The 10,653-nt window shown below is 35.7% G+C and overlaps 1 protein-coding gene across 1 annotated transcript; it reads left to right on the plus strand.

The window, feature by feature from the left end:
• Positions 1-8,553: 8,553 nt before the first annotated feature.
• On the plus strand, positions 8,554-10,626 carry mRF1 (mitochondrial translation release factor 1). The gene is made up of 2 exons (XM_073085795.1): positions 8,554-9,644; positions 9,971-10,626. Exons 1-2 carry the CDS (start codon positions 8,682-8,684, stop codon positions 10,205-10,207), a joined length of 1,200 nt encoding a protein of 399 aa, XP_072941896.1. The 5' UTR covers positions 8,554-8,681; the 3' UTR covers positions 10,208-10,626.
• The last annotated feature ends 27 nt before the right edge of the window (positions 10,627-10,653 follow it).

Below are 10,653 nucleotides of genomic sequence, written 5' to 3' on the forward strand. Positions count from 1 at the left end.
TAAGATAACCAATGAATTAGAGCCCAATAAGCAATAATAATATAATATGTGAAGTAGGTATATCTATAAATTGTTTATTTTGCGTATATACATAGTTAGATATTGAGCAGATACTAGATCTACCTAGTAAATATGTATCGATATAAAATATTTTATAATTACATATCAAAATTAATTTAAAAAAGAAATAAAATTAGGCATGCTCACACGGACTCTACATAATTATTTAAAGTGTCAAGTGCCGACTCGATTAATCACTAAGGTATCGAATGTGTTGAAAAGGTGCAAACATAATATTACTTCAATAAATTACATTTTGTAAAATATACTGGTTAATTGAATAATTAATCAATTTAATTCACTTTAATGATACCTTAAAGGAAATACCTGCCTACGCTTGAATAAGATATTATAATTACGTATCTAGCTATAGGTATTACGTAGAAAATATCTAGTTGGCTTTAGTTGTATTGTAAATGTTTTCAAGTTCGTTTTGTATACAATTTATATTTTTGTATCAATCATGTTACTTAGCGCCATCTAGCGGAGAGTAGAAAATACTTAACAGACTACCCATAGAAGGAAATTGATCGTTTACAGGTGGCCATATTTAAAAATAAACTACACAATATAAGTATTTAGTAAACCTGCCTAAGATACCAATCTATTAAATATGTTGGCTAATTTTCTTATACTTCTATTATTGTACAAAAAATGAAATAATCAATTTAATATTACATTAAATTATAAATGTTGGAATACAATCCGTGTTTAAATTTCTCAGTCAATGCGGAACACAAAATTTTAATCGCAATCAATTTGCTCCGTAATGCGTTTCGAATGGCACCCCTTTGAGTTGGGCCCTTTCAGTGTCCCTCCATCCATTGCTAGCTCACAATATGCTGAGCCTGTATCACGACGACTTCGCGGCTTTCGCGACATCGTAATCGAAGGGGACGGTCTCACTCGTTTGTCATCTCACCCTACTCACTTACCAACCAAACAATACTGAACCTTCAACTCACTACATCAAAGCTCAGAAAGCAACGGTACAAAATTTGCAAGCATCATAAATTTTATGGTGTTTTAATACAGCCGTAACAACATAATAATAATAGGGAAAATGTTTTGGTAAGCCATAAATAAAAGGAATTGCGTCCCGCAGCGAAGGGACTAATATGATGACAATGTTTTTAGATTTATTATAAACAAATTAGGTATACATGGATAAATATAGTCTGGATTCTAGCTCCATTATCGAACCACTAATGTCCCACTGTTGGACATGGGTCTCCGGTTATAAAGGATTAAACTAATCTACATATTTAGCAAGAGTATAGTAGGTAAGAGAATAAACTCTACATGACTTTGCTTCCATTATGAAACTTAAATATTCTTATTATGTTTTTTCACAATTACCACCTCAAGAAAATGTCTAAGAATGAAGTCTTTTAATATATTTGTTAGCTACATGGACACAACTTTTTATCGGCTTTAAAAATAGCTAGGACCTAGGTAGATAAGTAGTAAAATTTGTAGATATTTCTATTTCCACATTTTACACTCCTCACGTAGATAATTATGAACTTCCTTCTCAGAGGTGCCTACTTCGGTACAAACAACACTATTTATTACCCCATCCTTTATTGAAGCTTAATGAAAATGCTTGAAACTTCAATAAAACAGTAATAAATAAATTAATGGAATTACCTTCATTATTCTATACTTGCACAAAATTTTAACGATTAGCTTTTAAATATACACAATAAGTAATTATTCTGATACTTATATAAAAGATGGATTAACATTTAGGTATCTATAAAATACTAAAACGTTTTATTAGTAATTATTACTTACTTATTAAGTTTATTGAATAACCGGTAAGTGAGCTATTCAATTGAAGGTATGGCCACAACATGTAATGTTTTTCATTAGACATTCATTAAATATTTTTAGTAAGTGTTAAAAAGTTTTACTTATATTAATTATCTTTGTATTAACTGAGAAACCAAAAAGTCTCCGAATATTTAGAATCTATGAAAATATAGTTAATATTTATTTAAATTGTATAAATTACATTTTTGTTACACTTTAAAAATGTTATAAGTACATTAAGTTATTTGTTTTCATTTACATTTTTATCACATGTGAATCACATAATAAAACTATAACAATGTATGAAAAACAAATACTTTTTAAAACACAACACGCTGTCGAAGACCTCCACCTGCTAGTAACCTCCCTACCTACTCTCCTCTTACAACATTCAAATAAGAATCAATAAGAAAAAGTTGTTGCTAATAAGAGACATTTATGCATTCGTGTATAACATACATCGACTGTGCAAGTTATATTAGTGCAGTAACATGGCTGGCACGCAATCAGCTCCACGCCACCATTTGACATATTGCTAAGCGTCATGATTTGCGTGGCAGGCGGACTACGCGGGCGACGCACTAGGCAGTCAGCTGATACATATTCTTAATGCATCTTATTAGAAAGTTTTTAGGTTTTCGTACCCAAAGACACACTTAGCTGTCTATCCGTCTGTCACAGGGCGCTATCAAAAGATAGACAAATTAGTAAATAAAAAAATTAGTGTCTATCTAACAGATAAGCGCCGTAACAGATTTCACATTTTTTATAGAGTATAACAGTGGCTGCCTTAACAATAAATACTACAAGTAAAAAAAGCTAAAAAATGGGGGTCGCCATACAAGAAACCAAGAAACCGAGAAAATTTGGTGGGACGGAACACTCCGTGTGCAAGCTCAACTCGTACTTGGCTGATGATTTATTAGACATTTGTTAGGGCCACACCACCGCTACAATTATTTCATCCATTTCTGTGGAATGGTGCGATAATACTTATGAGAGGACAATCTTTGTCATCAGGAGTGGCAACGTATCTGTAAGTGACTTCAGGTAAAACCTCTGTTCTAAATGGTTGTACCTGTATACAACCTGTCCTATTAAAAACCTCACAAAAATTAATGCCATCGAATTTCACGCTTATCGCACAGTACCACATGCAGTTTTACCTAAAAATGCTTATACCGTCGGTCTGCGTGTTAACTGCCTAGTGTGCACTCGCCGTGCGGCTTGACAGGACAGAAAACAATCTTCCTGTTTGTTCGCACCAGCTAATGGGCCATTAGCCGTCCAGTTTGCTGTTCTATCGCTGACACGCGAGCGTTTGTAAACGAATGCTGCTCAATGATTGCTTTTCTAGAAACTTTCATAAAAATGTCTAGTTACGTACGTGAATGTGCTTTTTGGAAACCTAAATATTTTCCAAAAAATCTGTTTGTTCAAATTCTGTTCATGTTTCTCTGAATAGGTACATAAGTTAAAATTCCTTATGATGTTTAAAATCATATCACATTTTATAAACATAGGCACGACTACCTACTTAGGCATGATGTTTCCCTTCATCGTTAAAACAAGTGATAATTAATTTCTACCTCTACTGCTATTACCTACGCATACCTATACCTGAAAATCAGAAAGCGTCTCGAAATCGAACCCCGCCGTTTTGTGACTGAATTTTAAACCACTAGGCGATGCTCAACTAGTAGATCAACAAACCTATTTGATTAAGAATTACTTAGGCCACGCGCCGGGTTACGCGTAAGTACATACATAAATCTGCTAGATTTATGTGCGAAGGCAATAAATTTCTTCGGCTCAGAGTAAAGTGTGAAGTGTTGTTAGCGGTTATATTGCAAACGTGCGGTATTTATTTAAGAGGCAAGGCAAACTGAGCACTCTGGGCCGCAATGGCCCAAAACGAATGCGAGCCAGAATGTGCGGAGATTACTCCGAGCCCCAACCCCCATTAATCCACCCGCCACCACTAAACTGGCTTTGTGCTCTTGACAACTTTTTGTCATAAAATCTATTCGTTTCTTAAGTTCTGGAAATATAAAATATTCAGTATTTTGTTTCACAAGTTGCACTATGCTTAGCTAGTATTCAATGATTTCGGTACATAAACCATTTAAATTAAGCGGAAATAGATAATGTACCTATGGATGACAAATGCGCTGCTCCTGATTGTTAAGATGGACTGATACAAAGTTTTGTAAACTAATGGAAATAATAAACTAATGTCAATTAATTGTACTTGTAATATAATGAGATATAATCATCTCTCAAATCATCCTTGGAAATTTGATTGCTCATTATCATCCACAGCAACGTATTACTGCCCTACTTTTGGGCAAGTGTCTCCTGTGTGTGTCTCCTTTACCAAGTTGTAGAACCCCTTTTAAAATATCATAGAACATTTTCCTCATAATTATTTCATACGATTAAGTATTAGAGTGTGCCGACGACGAACAGGACGACATCCTTAAAAAAAAACCTAAATTTATATTATCTACTGATCTACTACTTCACATTGATACAACTTCTTCTGAACACTTATTGGGTATTTCTTCATATTATCACTCTAAATGAACTAGACCAGCTCCTAGTTCCTAGCTATACTCGCAAATTCTCTATACATTCCAGTTCCCAGAGAACCAATATTTGTCGGCTTTAGAGCTTCTACACCCGCTAGAGAAATGGGCCGGAACCCTTCGCGTAAAAATAATGGACACCGCCACTTCTACTGAAATATTACGTAATTTATTTGCGCTACTCGCTTTGGCTGTAGTTTAGAGTGTGGAAGACAGGTGGGTGTATAGCTATTACCTATATTCATTTAAATGAGGTAGACATGTTCATACTTAAACCCTTTTGGTGTCCAAAGGCATCATGATAAGTATTTACCCTTGTAGGTATATTTTTGTTTCATCAATATGATATTTTTATTTTATTTAAATGGGGAAACCTTCCAAATATGGCTTTAGGGAGAAAGATCGAGGTAGGTATGTGAAATTGTTAGTCACGAATACCCTCTCCGTGGACTCATCTCTAGTAGAATACATAGCTGCATCCGTGTTACCTTTCAAGTTCTTTTTGGGACAAGAAGGAAGAACCCCATACGTTCACCTCAACAGGCACAACGACTTGCAGTCATAACAATTATTCGTTTACCGAAAGTCAGAAATACCTAATAGAGCTTTGAGCCACTTTTAGCCGTTTCTGGGATAAGATATCCCTATTTAAAAAATTGAAATTAGATTACAAATATTCAAAGGCGGCGTCGACCAATTATCATCAGCCGCATGCCGTGCTTATTCGTTACATAAAAGGATATTACATAGCAAATAGTTTATTACACCTATTATTACGTTAAATACTGTCATTTGAACAAATTACACTGAACATACGTAGGTATCTATATAATGTGATAATACTCGGCTACCTGGTTACACGGTATGAAGACGACGTATTAATTGACCGTTATGTACATGCATGCTCTTTACGTCTGACAAGACAAATTTATTCATTAAAGTAATGAATGACTGCAGCCCAGTGTTGCCAGCCTATCGAGTTAAAAAATCAACAAACGACCTAAAAAATATTTCTGTTACATAAGGTATATTATTTTGACGACCCACGTGGCGGAGCGGTTACCATACCGGTCTGACGCGTACAGGGTCCCGGGTTCGATCCCTGGCCAGACCGATATCAAATGATAAATTTCGATTACTGTTTCTGGGTCTGGGTTTTTGTGTAATTGTTTACGTGTATGACGATGACACCCACAGTCCGTGGCAAATTTTGGATTTCGTATGCCAAACATTTTTTAAACTGTGCATTTTATAATAACATATGTTTATAAATTGAGACAAATTTATGTTATTACCACAAGAAATACATAGTGATTGTATTGTAAATTGAATATGCGATTATAAACCGTAAAACAGCGGATTAAAATAAAAAAATATTATTTTCTCATAGGTATGCAGAAACTGTCAAAAGTTGATCTTTGGTTTGCACAACACTGAATAGTTTGATATGAGCGTAAATATAGTGTGAACACAGTATAGTGGGCAACACTGGTTAAGGCATATACCTACTGTGAAGACGCTCGCCTGTAATTATGTTGTATTAGCCGCCATTATTGCATAGCGCCCTCTATTAATTTAATTCAATGCCGTTTGAGCAAAGTGAGTAGACAATGAACTACCGTGTCATTTGCAACTTATAGTATGTACTTAATTGTCCGTTGCCGATCGATTTCGTTATGCTCTTTAAATAGTCAGGCTTTGACGTATTCACGTCAACGCTATTTAGCCTACACGTTAGATATAAACAGACACAAAATACCTTTACATATGAGATGATATTATGTAGTGTAGTTTGTTGACTTTCAAAAAGTATTCTATATGGATCAATTTTGAATAAATGAGATTTGAATTTGAATTTGAATATTTTTTAGTATTTAAGTACACGGCGTTTCTTGTAGTAGGAATCTAATAATTATAAGGTAGGTAAGTAAGCAGCAGCACTGGCATCAGCTATAACTGATATAGCATAGTGGGTTCAAATTTGAACTATCATTTGGGAGGTCTGAGGTTCGAAACCTAGAAACACATTTCAGATTTAAGCTATTAAAAAAATCGCAAAATTATGATCACTTCAGCTTTAACGGTAAAATGAACAACACTTCGTGAGAAAACCTGGTTATACCTACATACCATAGAGTTTTTTTTAAATATTCTCATAAGTGTGTAATGGTACTACCTAGTAGGTACCCTTTTTTTCGAGGGGGAAATCTTCAAAAGGTACCCGACGTAGGAGCAACGCCGGGTTATGTGGGATTTTTACCGCACTAAAACCCCCCCCCGGTGGCCGTCCTCAACGCTTGTTGGAGAACTCCGGGATCTCCGACGGACCACAACCGGAGCCTTCCAAGCGCGATGCCCCGATTGGGCTCTACCCTGGATGAGCAGTTTCCGCTCCTCCCACACCATGTAGTGTTTACGACGGTATGCGACCACACATACCGCCGTCCTTCCCAGGGTCGCTTGCTGGACGGTTCGAGCTCCCACTCTTGCCGCCCGCAACCCCGGAAGCCCCCTTTTACGCGCCTCTTACGACAGGCAGGGGATACCATAGCCCTATTCTAGTCCCAGAACTACAGGGAAATTCCCAGCCCAGTGTAAATTCTCTGGCCTAAACCCTTTCACTCCAAGAGGAGAACTATTGCCAACAACAACAGGTTAACAAATCTAATTTGAGTAATAAATACACCTTCACAACTACACATATAATAGATAAAAATATATACCTACCTACCTACACCATCGCGTGTTTAAAATTCTTGTCCAATTTTAATAAAAATATCTGCGAAAATTGACGTGCATAGAAAGTAAAATAGCACACATGTTGTGGTCAGTACCAAAATACTTTGGCCCAAGTGAAAAGAGATGATCTAAAATTTATTAAGTATGTGGATCTGCCTTAGGACCAAGTTTTTTCATCTCTTCACCTCTTATTTATTTAAATAGGAGCTTCTTCAAGTCAAAAATCCTGAGGTATTATCATAAATGATGCAAAAGGGCAGAGGTAGTGACGAAGAATTCCATAACTTAAACATCCCATCATCAGATCATATCTAACCATGTCAGGGAATATAAGTGTAGTACCTAATCCTAATGTAGGTACATATAGTCCGCGCCAAACTGCTAGTCCGCTCTGAGGTTGTTGCGCGCAGGTCATACAATTTGCTATAGCGACGCGACTCATTTCTATATTCAGAGCGAGTAGTTTTACGCGGACTATACTTACCTAATTAACTGTACCAATTCATAGTCTGTAGTAAGTACTAGATAAGTACCTGTATGTAGGTGGATATCTAATAACGAGAGCTTTTAACTTAATCCACACGCTTTAAACTAGAAGAAGGGATGCGGTCTGGGCGGCACAATAGGCGGCTCGTCTGTCCGTCTGTCATTAGCACTAATAACTCTATAACTGCGCAACAAGAATGCATAGTAACGCCAAAATGACCTCCTTATGGTTTCAGGAGGAAACTCTTTGTGGTGTCCTAATAATTCTATCAATAGGCGAATTGTTGCGGTCGATGTGGTAATCGCGCTGTCGAAGAAAATGTTTAAATTGGAATACCTGCCGGCATTTTGCACATTAACACAGGAAGACTTTTAATTTTGTTACCATAAAAGCCGTTTATTTTTTGTTTGGGTGATTATACTACACCTTTAAAAATATAGAGATATATATACGGTAGGTATGTTATATTTAATTAAATTATCATTACATTAAAAAAAACATAAAAATACTGTTACGACCATAGGTCGTAATATTCCTACATAGGTTACTATATATTTACTCTTTAGTTACATGTGAGTAAAAATTAGTGTTAGTCTACACGTAGTGCCATCTAGTTATGTTAGCTGTAAACTTTCTTCAATAGTACCATCTACTCGACAATAGATGGCGTAACAACACGAAATTGCATTTGAAACATTCGTTTTATTATTTTTTTATTACAGTTTCTGACACAACAAATTCTTTAACTAATTTTCATTTAAATTTTCTGCAATTAAATAATAAATGAAACTAATTATGTTATTATATAAATTAAAGGCTTTTTAAAAACATTATTTGACAATTATTTGACACTGACAATTGACATTAACAATGTGATATGACATTTCCATAAATTCTAAATGTTTTTGATTGATACTGAAAATTGTACTTTTGTATAAAATTATCGAAATAAAATTTTGTTTATTTTAGACTACAGGTTGTTCCCGATAACTATGTCTTTTTCACGCATAACCTTACTAAAGTCTATGTTTAGGATCGAAAATTTTGCACTCAGAAGATGTTACTCGCAGAATAGTGTAAATTTGTCTGACCCGGCTATACAAACGTATCTCAAATACTTGATGCTTGAGCATGACAAACTTAATGAAAAAGCGCGCAAAACTGCGGAAGAAATCCGTCGAATTCAAGAGATAAAGCCTATCGTGAGTGTGCTCGAACAGCGGATCAACTTGTACGACAGTATTGAATCTCTTAAGGAGTTGAATAAAAGGGATGGCGAAGACAAGGATATGAAAAAAATGATCAAGGAGGAAGCTGAAATGTATTTAAAACATATTAAGGAAATTGACAGTGATTTGAAGTCGATCCTGTTAGAACCATGTTTAACCCAAGGTGGTGTGCTTCTTGAAGTGACAGCCGGCGCGGGTGGCCAGGAGGCTATGTTGTTCGCGCGAGAACTCTTCGACCTTTACGAGTCATATGCAAGGTATAAAGATTGGGAAGTAGATATAGCCTCAGTGGAAGAATCTGATCTCGGGGGTGTGAGAAAGGCGTCGATGTTGGTACGAGGTTTAGGCGTCCCTGAGCTGATGAGGATGGAGGCTGGCGTGCATCGGGTGCAGCGGATCCCCACAACAGAGAAAAGTGGCCGTATACACACAAGTACTGTCTCCGTAGCAATCCTACCTCAGCCAACTGAAATAGAGTTAGATATCCCTGAACGAGACCTAAGTATAGAAACCAGGCGAGCAAGTGGTGCCGGCGGTCAACATGTGAACACCACAGACAGTGCGGTGCGAATCACTCATGTCCCAACTGGCACGGTTGTTGATTGCCAGGAAGGTAGATCCCAAATCAAGAACAAGCAGATAGCATTGCAGAAACTGAGAACACTACTGCTCCAAAAGCAACAAGATGATCAATCTAGTAAAATCAATAGTGAAAGAAAAGCACAGGTAACTACTTCTTGTTTATTATTGCTTTTTTGTCTTTCTTATTGTCTAATTGATAGTATTTAGATCTAAGCTTCTATTACCTCAAATAATGTAGGCAGGAACATACATTTTTTCAGCATCTGCATGGTCATGTAGTCCGTGATTTTAAGGGGCTACTGCTACTGCTGCCCATGGACCACGTGATTACTATATTATCTGGTTTTAGTAACTACAATATGTGTTGATCTATCAATTTATTTTAATTTATTACTTAAACTGGCATTGTCTATAACAATAAAGATTTTGGGTATATTATATTTATAATATTTTTACCTTGATATTTCCAGGTTGGATCTTCGAATAGGAATGAAAAAATAAGGACATACAACTATCCCCAAGATAGGGTGACCGAGCACCGTGAGGGAGCCTGCAATGTGTCCAGTCTCAAGGTTTTCATGGAAGGAGGTGAGCACCTGGAACAACTCCAAGAGTCTCTACTGAGACATCACAGGTATCAGGTACTTATGGCAGAGATCACCGATTTTGTTAATAGAGCCAAAGCTGATTCTGCTGGCAATGTGTAGATCGGATCCAATAAAATTTATTTATTTTAATTCTTTGAGGTACCAAAACTTTGCTGTAGTTGGTAGTACAATTTCATTTTGTTTATTTATAAAATCAAAATTAATTAGATGAGAGTAATATGGGAATAAAGTCAGATTTAATGGCGAAAGCATTACATACTATTTTTAAGAATTACGAAATAAAAAGAAATAGCCAGAAGTCACATAACTAAATCTAAATATAGAAATTTTGTTTTCATATTTATTGTTATTTATGTTTAATAACAATTTTAAAATTTTGTAATAACAAGGTGCCAGTATCTCAAAGAAATGTGTAAATTCTCGTTAAATATTAATTAATGTAATTTAATCTTTAATTAGTTGAAAATAAAACACTTTAGTACAATAAATATTTTATTTTTATCAACAAATCATCACATTGGAAAGGAAAACATAGAAGTTACATT

Source organism: Epargyreus clarus, unplaced genomic scaffold (genome assembly GCF_041222505.1).
Source record: "Epargyreus clarus isolate Ecla_fem2 unplaced genomic scaffold, WU_Ecla_fem_2.2 ptg000003l, whole genome shotgun sequence".
Classification (NCBI taxonomy): domain Eukaryota; kingdom Metazoa; phylum Arthropoda; class Insecta; order Lepidoptera; family Hesperiidae; genus Epargyreus; species Epargyreus clarus.